We start from the raw sequence: 14245 nt of genomic DNA, 5'->3' as shown, positions 1-14245 counted from the left end.
GGAGAAATCTCTGTAACCATGAGACCACAAGTATGGCGCGTTAAGCTGTCCCCTTGTTTTCACTTAGTGAAACTTATTATTCTTCAGTCAGAAAGTGGTCGACCTGCTCAACATTTGCGTTAATGAGCTGATCGAAAAAAAAATACTCATGTAAGTAAGCCGGATAAATGAGAAGACCTAGGCACTTGCCACAGCACTGTTATACCGAGCTAGATAGATCAGTGGCAAAAGCATGGGTGCACACATCTGGCGGTGACACTCAAATAGAAATTAAAAAAGTAAATAACTTTTGAAAAATGATTGACTGTATCTAGATACGCATCTAGACGTGTGTATGATCGTTAAATATATGGATCTAGATATTTAAATATTTTATGTATTATTTTTGGTACAAATATCCAAAACGTTACTTACTGCAAATTGGGTATAGAGGAGGTCTTTTTTTTTGTAATAATAATAATCTTTATTATCCCTAAGGAAAGAAATCAGTACCATATGCATTCTAGGCCTAGATGTTCCATATCTGAATATTAAGTCAAAAGGACATTATTACCAATTGTCAGGCTCTTTTCTTCTCCAGAGTATTTTTGATAAGTATATGGGTTGTATTTTTTGCTTCTAACACTGCCAGCATCTACATGTCCACATCCTAAGTCCATAAGTTGATACTTGATACATGTATGTGTACTTCAATTCTGACTACCAAAAATAACCGAGACATGAACATAACCGTGACGACAAATAGAAAGATAGAAATGGCATGAAGCTTCAGAATGCCCGATTCACGGACATATAACTTGTTTATTGAAAAAACAAATAAAATACAGACAACTTCTGGCAAATGAAATCTCCAATATAAATTAATATCCAACATAACATGAACTGAATAATAGTTGCACAATTATTAAAATATATACTCCCTAACCCTTTTTGTGTATAAATAGTTCAACGTCTGGGTGGAGTCCCCTTAGATTACAAAAATGCATACTAACTGTTTTGGAGTCTGAAAATTTAAAACCATTATCGTTTGCCCAACCCTGAATTTTGTTTAAACATAACTGTAATTTTCTTTCAAAGGTGTTCATGTTTTTCCCATAAGTAAAAATGACAGTCATCAACATACAAAGAGCACTCTATGCCAGGGGACAGCGCATTTATGATGCTATTTATTTTAATGTTGAACAGGGTGACTGACAGAATGCTGCCCTGGGGTACACCCATTTCCTGGTCACGAGTGTCAGAAGCGGAGTTGCCCACTCGAACCTGAAATTTTCGATGTTTCAGGAATTCCCCCACAAAACGGGGGAGGTGTCCCTTAAGCCCCATAAGCTCCAGGTCACGTAGAATGCCATGTTTCCAGGTTGTGTCATAGGCCTTTTCTATATCGAAGAATACAGATACTAGATGTTCTCTTCTGAGTAATAATAATAATAATAATTTATACCAGATTGTTCTTATTTAATGATTTGATTGCCAGGGAAACAAAAGAGTGTTTGTGTCTGTTTGTCTTTGCTATCGGTGTCTTGTATCTCTTTTGTGATGGTAAAATCACAAAATCCTGACACAAAGGGTGATTCTTTATTTCGAGGATCTTGTTAGCTTTTTTATAGATGTTTGTCTCAAACAACTGCCCAAATGGGGTTTGTTTTTTGCCAATGATTTTGCCAGCAGCACTGAGGATTCTATTAAGTTTATTCCTATTTTTAATGCTCAGATTGCCATACCAGGCAGTGATATTGAAACTGAAAATATTGCAGATATGAGCGTGATAAAACAAAGCCAAGGCCTTTTCGCTAACATTAAACGAGGACAGTTTTCTTAGTAGTCGTAATCTTTGCTGCCCTTTTTTGCTGATATAATCAGTATTTGCAGTAAAATTTAGTTTATTGTCTAGGATAGTACCAAGGTATTTAAAGGTTTGCATTTCTAATATAAGCTTCCAGCCTTACCAGGTGGTCAGTTGTTGTCCGCCCCTGCCGGAATCCACACTGGTAGTTGGAGATCACTTTATTCCTCCCCAGGTACCAGACCAGCCTTCTGTTAATCATTCTTTCCATGGTTTTGCAGATGCAGCTTATTAGTGCTATTGGTCGATAGTTAGCTGGGTCGGAGCCGTCTCTTCCCGGTTTAGGTATCGGCATAACTGTGGCTTTCCTCTAGCTGTTTGGGAAAGCGCCTGTTTGCCACACACAGTTATAGACCCCAAGCGTGACTGCCAATGAGGGTTCGGGAAGGTGCTTGAGGAACTGGTAATGTATTTCATCTTCTTCAGGCGCTGTGTCATGTGACTTGTCCAGCGATTTCCTCAGTTCCTCAAGCGAGAACGGTTTGTTGTAGTCTTCATTGTTCTCTGACCTGAAATCAATGGGGTGTCTTTCCTCCCTGGTTTTGACTTTTTGGCGTGTAGTGTGCAGTGGATGACTTTTCAGCTATTGAGGTTGCAAGGCAGTCAGCTATTTCTCTGGGGGACGTGACAGTTCGTCCTTGGTTTTTCAGATGCCCTACTGCATTTGATTCTTTTCCTTTGATTCGCCTTACTGCCTTCCAAACCGCTCTAGCAGAAGTTTTGGCGTCCAGACTGCCGACAAAAATTCTCCAGGAATTCCTTTTGGCTGACCGTATGGTTTGTCTAGCCTTTGCTCTAGCAATCCTGAATAGCTTTAGGTTTTCCTGGGAAGGATTCTTTATAAATGCAGCCAGCCAGTCGTTTTTTCCTATCGCCAATAGCACTTCTGCAAGCTGTATCAAACCATGGTTTGCTAGGCCGTTTTGGATTTGCGGAGGTTAAGGGTACAACTTTCCTGGCTATACTTAGTAGCTTGCTAACAAAGGTATCAGCTGGGTTCTGTTCATCGAGGATATTTTCTGTGATATCCTCGGAGCATCTTTTTTGGAATTGTTCCCAATCGGCCTTATTCAGTTTCCACCGCTGAGGTCGTCCCAATGAGGGGAGATTGTTAGTAATGATGATTGGGAAGTGATCACTTTCCCGTAGATCATTGCTAACTGACCATTTAAAATCGTCCAGAAGTCCGGGGACGCATACGGTGAGGTCAATGCATGTGAGTGATCCAGTTCCTGGATGCAAGTAGGTCGGTGATGCATCATTAATGCATAAATCATGTTGGAGGAAGATATCTTCCAGCATACGACCTCTTGTGTCGGTATTGTTGGATCCCCACATGGTGTTATGGGCATTGAAATCCCCAAGGATTATATAAGGCCGGGGAAGTTGTTTCAATAGGTCCTCCATGTCTGTTGGGTTTAATGGAGCGCCTGGTGGTAGATACAGGCTGCAGCAAGTGATAACCTTGTGAAGGGTTATGCTAGCTGCTACGGCCTGTAGTGTGGTCTGTAGTTCTACCCTCTCATGGGGAATGCTATCCTTCACAAGGATACAGACTCCACCTGATGCTCTCTCTGTATCCTCAACATTCTTGCTGTAAGCACTGTAGCTTCGGAAGCTGATGCTATCTTTCAGAAATGTTTCCTGTAAGCAGACAGCTACAGGAGTCTCAGAGTCTATCAGTAGCTGCATTTCCTCATAATTGGCCTTGAGACCTCTACTATTCCACTGTACAATTCTGGAATCCATGGCTTACTCTAGATGACCTACTTGGAGCTATTTGGCCTTGGGAGGCCCCCGGAGGGGTTTCCCTTTATTCCAGTGACCTTGGTATTTTTATTCTTGGGTTTGGATGGAGAGGAGGACAACCCCTTTTGGGGGAAGTCTTTCTCTCTGGAGAGGGGAGATCCCTCTGGTTAGAGCGGAGGTTATTTCCTCCTCTCTCACCTCGGGCATCCTCTCCGCTTTGATTTCTCCCCTTAGGGAGTTGGTCAACCTCTAATTCGGTAGAGGTTGGGGTGTCTGGCTGGGTTCTCTGAGGAGAACCTGTGTCGGACATGATGTCTCCGGGTTCTCCCGGAGTGTTGGTTTTAACATGCTGCTCAGTCTCCATGCTCTCATCAGTGAGCACAGAGAACCTGTTCTTTAGCATGACAACAGGGCTTTCCTTTTTCTTTGGAGGTGTGTTCTTTGGCGGTGTTTTCTTCTGAGTTGGAGGAGGAGGAGGGGGTGGTGGGGTCAATGTGTCCGTCTGTGTGGCCATGGATCTTCCTATCTTAGCAACAGCCTGGGCGTAGGTCTTTGTCAAGCCGAAATGGCCCTTGGGTAGGGCCAATACAGCCGATTTCGCCTGGCTGAAGGTACATCCATTTCTTGCCTTGTACTCCTGCACGGCAACCTCCTGTTTCCACACAGGGCAGTCCTTGGAGTAGGCTGAGTGGCCAGCGTGACTGTTTGGGCATTTGAACTGGGCTGTGCAGCCCTTGTCCTCATGACCCTCTCCAGCACATCTAGCACACACAGTGTTCCTCTTGCAGACTGCCGCGCCGTGTCCATAACCCTGGCACTTGAAGCACCTGATGGGGTTAGGTATGTAGGGCCTCACTGGAACTCGTAGGTATCCTGCCTTCACATACTCTGGCGGTGTCCTAGTTCCGAATGTGAGGATAATAGTGGCGGTTTTGACCTCCTCACCATCCCTGCGCCTCGTAATGCGCCGGACATGGGTGACTCCTTCAATGCCCTCCACTATTTCCTTCTCGGAACATTCCAGTAGGTACCTAGAGCTGATTACACCTCTGCTGGTGTTCAGACTCTTGTGTGGCATGACTTCCACTTGGAGATCACAGAGTCTTCTGCATCTTAAAAGCCCATCAGAGTGTGTCTTGCCATCTACTTCTACAAGAAGTTCCATTGATTTGTGTAGCTTAGACACGCTCTTGGGCTCTCCCATTACTGACTTGAGTCCCTTATAGATAAGGAACGGGCTCAGCTTTGTTGATTTGATTTGTTGATTTGAGGCACATCGGCACAATTTAGGCCATGTCGTGCCTGCAGTCCCTTAAGGACTACTCACTCTCTAAACAACAAGGGCCAGATTCTATACAGTCATATAATTAAAATCAAGGTCTATTCACAGTTAAAATAGTAAAGGTAGTAAAAATTTAAATATTTGGTAAAAATCTAATGTAAATAGTGCATGTTCACAAATTCAGAAATCACATCTTCGTAGATAGCCCCACTTCCCGAATAAAGCCCAGTACCTTCCCAGGGTCGACATTATTAAATAGTGTTTTTAGATTAGTGGTTCTAAAATATTTCGCCCTGACATCCTGGTATCTGGGGCAATCAACGAGGATATGTTCCACGGTGAGGCGAGAGTCACAGTACTCGCAAAGTGGGGGCTCCTCTCTCTTCAGTACAAAAGAGTGCGTGATGTAGGTGTGGCCAATCCTAAGTCTAGACATGGTTGTGCTACCACGCCTTGTCAGACCCTTAGATGTGGGCCGCCACCTGACATCCGCCACAATCTGCCTGAGTTTACTGTGAGTCTCAGCCTCCCATCGGTTCTGCCACTCTCGATAGGTGGCAGAGGCAATACTTTGTCTCAGGTCCGAGTAGGGAATTTGGGTTCCTGACACCGCATGATTTAGGGCTCTCTTTGCTTCTCTGTCTGCGGCTTCGTTTCCCTCAATGCCAACATGGGAGGGGACCCAGGTGAAGGTGGCATGCCTACGGTCGGCTGTTATTTGGTCCAACAGCTTCAGGCTCTTATGTACCAATGGGATGTCAGTCTTCATCCGCCCCAAAGCTTGCAATGCAGATTTGGAGTCGGAGCAGATTATAAATTTACTCCTTTCTGATGCTTTTACGGCCATAAGTGCAAGCAATATTGCGTGCAATTCGGCCGTAAAGATGGAGCAGCCATCGGGGAGTCTACGGGAGATTGTTTTGTTCCGAAAGGAGCAGGCACACGCGACCTTTCCCTCCATTTTGGATCCTTCTGTGTAGACGGTGCCACAATCTCCGTAGCTCTCCTGCAGTTCCCTAAAGTGGACTTGTAGTATGCTTGGGTCTGTATTTTCTATTTTGAAATTAAGGAGGGATAAATTTAATTTGGGTTTATTCATTAGCCAAGGAGGATTCTGAGGGGTTTCTATTTTAGAGATTTGGTCAATGGGTGGGGTTAAATTTTGGATGGGTTCTCTCATTCGAAGGCCCAACGGCTGTATGACGTTAGGCCTTCGATTGTATAATTCTACCTCTGTGGGGTTAAATATGGAGTCAAAAGCAGGGTTCGTGGGGTTGGATTTTAGCTTGACTATATACTGCATTGCAAGCTTTTTCATTCTTATATCCATGGGGAGTTCTCCAGCCTCCACATGGAGACTTGGGATAGGTGATGTACGAAACGCGCCGAGACAGAGACGCAGGGCAGCATTTTGTATTGGTTCCAGTATTTTTAGGTACGACTTCCTTGCTGCTCCATATATTATGGATCCGTAGTCTAGCTTGGATCGAATTAGACTCCGATAGAGCAGCAGCAAGGTATCTCTGTCAGCTCCCCAGTCCGTATGGCTGAGTACTCTTAGTATGTTTAATGACTTTTGGCATTTCTTCTTAAGTTCCTTAATGTGGGGGAGAAAATTAAATTTGGAATCTAAGGTGAGGCCTAAAAATTTTGTAGTTTTCACGACAGGGATCTTCTTTTTGTGTATAAATAGTTCAGGGTCTGGGTGGAGCCCCCTTAGATTACAAAAATGCATACTAACTGTTTTGGAGTCAGAGAATTTGAAACCATTATAGTTTGCCCAACCCTGAATTTTGTTTAAACATAACTGTAATTTCCTTTCTAAGGTGTTCATGTTTTTCCCATAAGTAAGAATGACAAAGTCATCAACATACAAAGAGCACTCTATGCCAGGGGACAGCGCATTTATGATGCTATTTATTTTAATGTTGAACAGGGTGACTGACAGAATGCTGCCCTGGGGTACACCCATTTCCTGGTCATGAGTGTCAGAAGCGGAGTTGCCCACTCGGACCTGAAATTTTCGATCTTTCAGGAATTCCTCCACAAAACGGGGGAGGTGTCCCTTAAGCCCCATAAGCGCCAGGTCACGTAGAATGCCATGTTTCCAGGTTGTGTCATAGGCCTTTTCTATATCGAAGAATACAGCTACTAGATGTTCTCTTCTGAGTAATGCATTTCTAATATAAGCTTCCAGCCTTACCAGGTGGTCAGTTGTTGTCCGCCCCTGCCGGAATCCGCACTGGTAGTTTGAGATCACTTTATTCCTTTCCAGGTACCAGACCAGCCTACTGTTAATCATTCTTTCCATGGTTTTGCAGATGCAGCTTGTTAGTGCTATTGGTCGATAGTTAGCTGGGTCAGAGCCGTCTCTTCCCGGTTTAGGTATCGGTATAACTGTGGCTATCCTCCAGCTGTTTGGGAAAGCGCCTGTTTGCCACACACAGTTATAGACCCCTAGTAGGACTGCCAATGAGGGTTCGGCAAGGTGCTTGAGGAACTGGTAATGGATTTCGTCTTCTCCAGGCGCTGTGTCATGTGACTTGTCCAGCGATTCCCTCAGTTCCTCAAGCGAGAACGGTTTGTTGTAGTCTTCATTGTTCTCTGACCTGAAATCAATGGGGTGTCTTTCCTCCCTGGTTTTGACTTTTTGGAACTCTGGCGTGTAGTGTGCAGTGGATGATTTTTCTGCTATTGAGGATGCAAGGCAGTCAGCTATTTCTCTGGGGGACGTGACAGTTCGTCCTTGGTTTTTCAAATGCCCTATTGCATTTGATTCTTTCCCTTTGATTCGCCTTACTGCCTTCCAAACCGCTCTAGCAGAAGTTTTGGCATCCAGACTGCCGACAAAACTTCTCCAGGAATTCCTTTTGGCTGACCGTATGGTTTGTCTAGCCTTTGCTCTAGCTATCCTGAATAGCTTTATGTTTTCCTGGGAAGGATTCTTTATAAATGCAGCCAGTCGTTTTTTCCTATCACCAATAGCACTTTTGCAAGCTGTATCAAACCATGGTTTGCTAGGCCGTTTTGGATTTGCAGAGGTTAGGGGTACAACTTTCCTGGCTATACTTAGTAGCTTGCTAGCAAAGGTATCAGCTGGATTCTGTTCATGGAGGATATTTTCTGTGATATCCTCAGAGCATCTTTTTTGGAATTGTTCCCAATCGGCCTTATTCAGTTTCCAAGGCTGAGGTCGTTCCAATGAAGGGAGATTGTTAGTAATGATGATTGGGAAGTGATCACTTCCCCGTAGATCATTGCTAACTGACCATTTAAAATCGTCCAGAAGTCCGGGGACGCATACGGTGAGGTCAATGCATGTGAATGATCCAGTTCCTGGGTGCAAGTAGGTCGGTGATGCATCATTAAGTATGCATAAATCATGTTGGAGGAAGATATCCTCCAGCATATGACCTCTTGTGTCGGTATTGTTGGATCCCCACATGGTGTTATGGGCATTGAAATCCCCAAGGATTAAATAAGGCCGGGGGAGTTGTTTCAATAGGTCCTCCATGTCTGTTCGGTTTAATGGAGCGCCTGGTGGTAGATACAGGCTGCAGCAAGTGATAACCTTGTGAAGGGTTATCCTAGCTGCTACGGCCTGTAGTGTGGTCTGTAGTTCTACCCTCTCATGGGGGATGCTATCCTTCACAAGGATACAGACTCCACCTGATGCTCTCTCTGCATCCTCAACATTCTTGGTGTAAGCACGGTAGCTTCGGAAGCTGATGCAATCTTTCAGAAATGTTTCCTGTAAGCAGACAGCTAAAGGAGTCTCAGAGTCCATCAGTAGCTGCATTTCCTCGTAATTGGCCTTGAGGCCTCTACAATTCCACTGTACAATTCTGGAATCCATGGCTTATTCTAGATGACCTACTTGGAGCTATTTGGCCTTGGGAGGCCCCCGGAGGGGTTTCCCTTTATTCCAGTGACCTTGGTATTTTTATTCTTGGGTTTGGATGGAGAGGAGGACAACCCCCTTTTGGGGGAAGTCTTTCTCTCTGGAGAGGGGAGATCCCTCTGGTTAGAGCGGAGGTTATTTCCTCCTCTCTCACCTCGGGCATCCTCTCCGCTTTGATTTCTCCCCTTTGAGTTGGTCAACCTCTAACTCGGTAGAGGTTGGGGTGTCTGGCTGGGTTCTCTGAGGAGAACCTGTGTCAGACATGATGTCTCCGGGTTCTCCCGGAGTATTGGTTTTGACATGCTGCTCAGTCTCCATGCTCTCATCAGCGAGCACAGAGAACCTGTTCTTTAGCATGACAACAGGGCTTTCTTGTTTCTTCAGAGGTGTGTTCTTTGGCGGTGTTTTCTTCTGAGTTGGAGGAGGAGGAGGGGGTGGTGGGGTCAATGTGTCCGTCTGTGTGGCTATGGATCTTCCTTTCTTAGCAACAGCATGGGCGTAGGTCTTTGTCAAGCCGAATTGGCCCTTGGGTAGGGCCAGTACAGCCGATTTCGCCTGGCTAAAGGTACATCCGTTTCTTGCCTTGTACTCCTGCACGGCAACCTCCTGTTTCCACACAGGGCAGTCCTTGGAGTAGGCTGAGTGGCCAGCTTGACAGTTTGGGCATTTGAACTGGGCTGTGCAGCCCTTGTCCTCATGACCCTCTCCAGCACATCTGGCACACACAGTGTTCCTCTTGCAGACTGCCGCGCCGTGTCCATAACCCTGGCACTTGAAGCACCTCATGGGGTTAGGTATGTAGGGCCTCACTGGAACTCGTAGGTATCCTGCCTTCACATACTCTGGCGGTGTCCTAGTTCCGAATGTGAGGATAATAGTGGCGGTTTTGACCTCCTCACCCTTCCTGCGCCTGGTAATGCGCCGGGCATGGGTGACTCCTTCAATGCCCTCCACTATTTCCTTCTCGGAACATTCCAGTAGGTCCCTAGAGCTGATTACACCTCTGCTGGTGTTCAGACTCTTGTGTGGCATGACTTCCACTTGGAGATCACAGAGTCTTCTGCATCTTAAAAGCCCATCAGAGTGTGTCTTGCTGTCTACTTCTACAAGGAGTTCCATTGATTTGTGTAGCTTAGACACACTCTTGGGCTCTCCCACTACTGACTTGAGTCCCTTATAGATAATAAAAGGGCTCAACTTTGTCAGGCTTTTACCCTCCTCTGTGCACCTAACCACCAGAAATGATGGCCAGGTGGCACAGCTTTTTGGGACCTCCTCTTTTTTATCGTCAATTCGACGTTTCTTGCCCAGACATAGGTCTGGGGCAAGTAGTTTTGTGTGTGTTTTTTTGTCCATATATATTTTGGTTAATTCGGCACCTGTGCTCCCCACCCGCCATCGAGTCCAACAAGGGGACGGGCCATTCGGATGTCCAGAATGAGCCCGCCAGGGCTACACAGGTGCTATACTCAGTCAGCTGCTACATCGGACATGTGTCCGATACAGCAGCTCCCTGATTGACCCTCCAGCCACCGCCCTCCAGCATAGGTCGACGACCTATGCTGGTAGCTCGGCATGACCAGCCGGTTGACCCAGAGCGGGCCATCTGGGTCTCAGGTCTAGGGGAACTTGGAGCCAAAGTATTGTGTTGTTGTGGTTTATCCTCAGATAGCCACCACTCAAACACCAGAATCTCTTTATCCCCCCTTACCCGTCGCAGTCCACGGCAAACGGACTGGTCTAGGACGTAGTGAGAATTTAAAGTTAAGGAGACAGTGTGATGATCAATGAAGGCAGACTTAGGAAAAGAGGAGGCAGACACAATGATAGAAAAGAAGTAGGGCACTTTTGAGCTCCAAAAGTGCTAAGGAAAGAGGAGCGCAGTTTAACGTCATGTCTCGGGACGGGCTCAGCTTTGTCAGGCTTTTCCGCTCCTCTGTGCACCTGACTACCAAAAATGATGGCCAGGTAGTATAGCTTTTTATGGCCTCCTCCTTTTTTGCCTCAAAACGGGGTCTCTTGCCCAGACTTAAAGTAGTTTATTGGGGTTTTTTTTATCCATATATATTTTCTTGTTAGTTCGGCACCTGTGCTCTCCACCCGCCATCGAGTCCAACAAGGCGACGGGCCATTCGGATGTCCAGAATGAGCACGCCAGGGCTACACAGGTGCTATACTCAGTCAGCTGCTGCATCGGACATGTGTCAGATACAGCAGCTCCCTGATTGACCCTCCAGCCACCGCCCTCCAGCATAGGTCGAATACCTATGCTGGTAGCTCGGCATGACCAGCCGGTTGACCCAGAGCGGGCCATCTGGGCCTCAGGTCTAGGGGAACTTGGAGCCAAAGTATTGTGTTGTTGTGGTTTATCCTCAGATAGCCACCACTCAAACACCAGGATCTCTTTATGCCCCCTTACCCGTCGCAGTCCACGGCAAACGGACTCGTCTAGGACGTAGTGAGAATTTAAAGTTAAGGAGACAGTGTGATGATCAATGAAGGCAGACTTAGGAAAAGAGGAGGCAGACACAATGATAGAAAAGAAGTAGGGCACTTTTGATCTCCAAAAGTGCTAAGGAAAGAGGAGCGCAGTTTAACGTCATGTCTCGGGACGATGTTATGATCATAATCTGTGGCATTTTACGTCTCGAGAGAGAATCCTTTCCCTTTGCAACCTTTTGTGTGACTAAAGAGGCCAATTCTTGATACACAGCTGCGGTCGCAGGTTGGGCATATGTAATCACCAGGCGCCGTTGCATTTTCACCCTTCTTTCTGCTTCTGTACTGTATGGCATCTGCAATCCGAGACCCTTCCTTTATGCTTCTGTACTGTATGGCATCTGCAATCCGAGACCCTTCCTTTATGCTTCTGTACTGTATGGCATCTGCAATCCGAGACCCTTCCTTTATGCTTCTGTACTGTATGGCATCTGCAATCCGAGACCCTTCCTTTATGCTTCTGTACTGTATGGCATCTGCAATCCGAGACCCTTCCTTTATGCTCTCCCCATGTGGATGAACATAATAATAAAGTCGAAAACCAGGTCCACTTAGTCTGGCTTTAATACACTGAATGACTACACAACACACATTTCATGAACACATTTTTATGGACGAGCTACAAGCACATGTAAACATAAGAACGACAACCGATATAGTATATAATTTTTATAACAGCCAGTCATTGACTCTCATCTCGGCGAGGGACATTTGAGGGCAACACAGATTGTTGTGGTCACTGACTCAAAATCTGTACTACAGGCTTTGCAAAGCCCTGGACCATGGTCCCCCAATATCAATACTGTCATCATGGCTTCACATAACATAACGCAACGCTATGGCACCCCTGTAGTAATGCAATGGGTACCGATTCATATAGGTGTGACTGACAACACCATTGCAGACTCCTTAGTCCAGCAGGGAAGGTAAACACCACTCACCGAGCAGGCTGTGAATTTTCATCATGCTCTGGCTATAATAAAAAAAAAAACAGAAATGGAAAAGTGTTTCGAGTGCTGGGACAAGTCCCAAAAAGCCCGTGGAGTCTAGGAGCAATGAGGCGCTCTGACAGCTGGCACTTCCCCGTAGTGAAAGGCTTTCCAGGCCTGAGCAAGCTATTATAGCACAGTGCAGGATAGGCCACTGTCCTGTTGGCTCATATTTCTCACGGCTATGGCTAAATTTCGACTCACAGTTCCCCGCTGCGAGGAAGAAGAGGAAACCGTGTCTCATATTCTTTTGACTGCCCCAGACTTGCTGATCTCCGTTTCGACAGGTCTGGGAAACCCAAAATTCTCGACCTGTATGGTGACATGTATGCACTACGCAAGAAAGCAGGGTTTCTGTCCAGGGCTTTTGCAAGAGAGGATTTGAACTCTCAAGCTCTCACTCAAATGGAGTTTGATGATGATGATTTTCAAAATTAAAATTTTCGCTTTCAGAAAAGAAAAAAAGCATCGTTGCATCAGAAATTTTGAAAGGTCTAAAATATCATGTCGGATTTTCAATATCTTTTCTAGTTTACGAGATCGAAACGGGACGAACGGATGGACAGACCACACAAAACTATAGCGGCTATTTCCCTTTCGGGGGTCGCTAAAAATACAATTCTTCTTTCTGAAGCTGATGACATTTGGTAAAAGCGATGACTTTGCTCTGAATAACTAAGGAATGATAGCGAAGAAAACAAGAAAACTACAAATAAAATACTTTGAAAAAACACACAAAGCTTATACGAAAGGAAATTGTATCAATTAGTTTGAATCAGTCATGTCATTTAATTTGTAAAAGATCTAAAACCAATCACTTCTCTGTGCGATTAGAAATATTTGTACCAATTGTTTTTGTTTAGCGCTATTATTTTCTTTCAGCATTTTCAATACGCTATGATCTTATCACTTATTTGGACTAGTTAGGAAAATGAGGAAATGGGGGGGGGGGAGAAAGAAAGGGATATCTGGGGGAATTTTACCATAATAGCTTTTTAAAAATAAAATTTAAAAGGGGGACGACCTGAATTCAAACTCATGACTGAAGCCCACATACCAACTACTCTGCTAGTGAGGTGCTTATGAAAAAAGATGATTGTATAGTTATAAATAGTTTGTTTTCCACTTACTTTAAAGCAGCGACCTATAAAGGGATCAAAATCAGCTCATACAACTACTTCAGTCATGTACAATTTCTTTCCCTTGTTCAAGATACCAAATAAAATCATTAATTACCAATAGTTAATTAACTAATTGGTTAATTTCGTTTTACTGATTGTTGTTTTGTCAGGTACAAGAAATAATTGTGCAGAAATTCTCGTGATTCTCTATCTCTTCTATACAAATTACGTAACACACTACGTTTTTTTCTCTCGTTGTTTTATCAATATTATCACGTGGCTAAATGTTGTTTTGTTTACAATTGGTGAATGAGGTCCATTTTCTAGAAATCAGCCATGACACTAAAGCCTTACACATTAGCGAAACTTCAACATATGGGTAAATCCCGCATTGCCATATCAAATCTACCATTTGGTAACAGTTCCCTATTAGTGAAGAATAAGGAATGTTAAAACAGAGAAAGTGATTTATTATAACCTAATGGACAGAGAATATCTATCAATTTATAAGAGCACCAACCTTTCCCATTTCTTTGGATGTGCTAACGTTTCAGTACAATTTATTTAAATACCTGCTTTAAATTGGTCATAGGTTAGTAGACCCTCGCCTTCTCTGTCAATAAGTTCAAACATTTGTTTTGCGATCCCAGCTTTTATTCGCATCCATTCTTGTATTTTAGAAATAAAGTTATCAAAGCTTGCACTGTTTGATTTCATCTTTTCCACTTTCTTGTCTAAAATATTCTATTGAGAAAAAACAAATGTATGATCTAATTCATTGCTACAGTGTTTGGAACATAAATAGCATAAAACTGAGTTTACACAATATTTAAGAGAGTTTTTTTTTTTCATGCTTCG

General features: G+C 44.4%; 1 protein-coding gene across 8 annotated transcripts in view; it reads right to left on the bottom strand.

Moving 5' to 3' along the window:
• The window catches only part of LOC106051098 (microtubule-actin cross-linking factor 1, isoforms 6/7-like), a 76446-nt gene that overhangs the window by 26099 nt on the left and 36102 nt on the right, over positions 1-14245 (bottom strand). For all 8 annotated transcript variants that reach the window (XM_056036737.1, XM_056036729.1, XM_056036731.1 and 5 more), the window contains exon 3: positions 13960-14131. In XM_056036737.1, the coding sequence (XP_055892712.1) occupies positions 13960-14131 (172 nt within the window). The remainder of the gene's footprint in view (positions 1-13959; positions 14132-14245) is intronic.

The sequence above is a fragment of the Biomphalaria glabrata genome, chromosome 7 (assembly GCF_947242115.1).
Source record: "Biomphalaria glabrata chromosome 7, xgBioGlab47.1, whole genome shotgun sequence".
Classification (NCBI taxonomy): Eukaryota; Metazoa; Mollusca; class Gastropoda; family Planorbidae; genus Biomphalaria; species Biomphalaria glabrata.
Note: the sequence above shows the minus strand (reverse complement) of the source record. Positions and strands in the feature narration are given on the sequence as shown.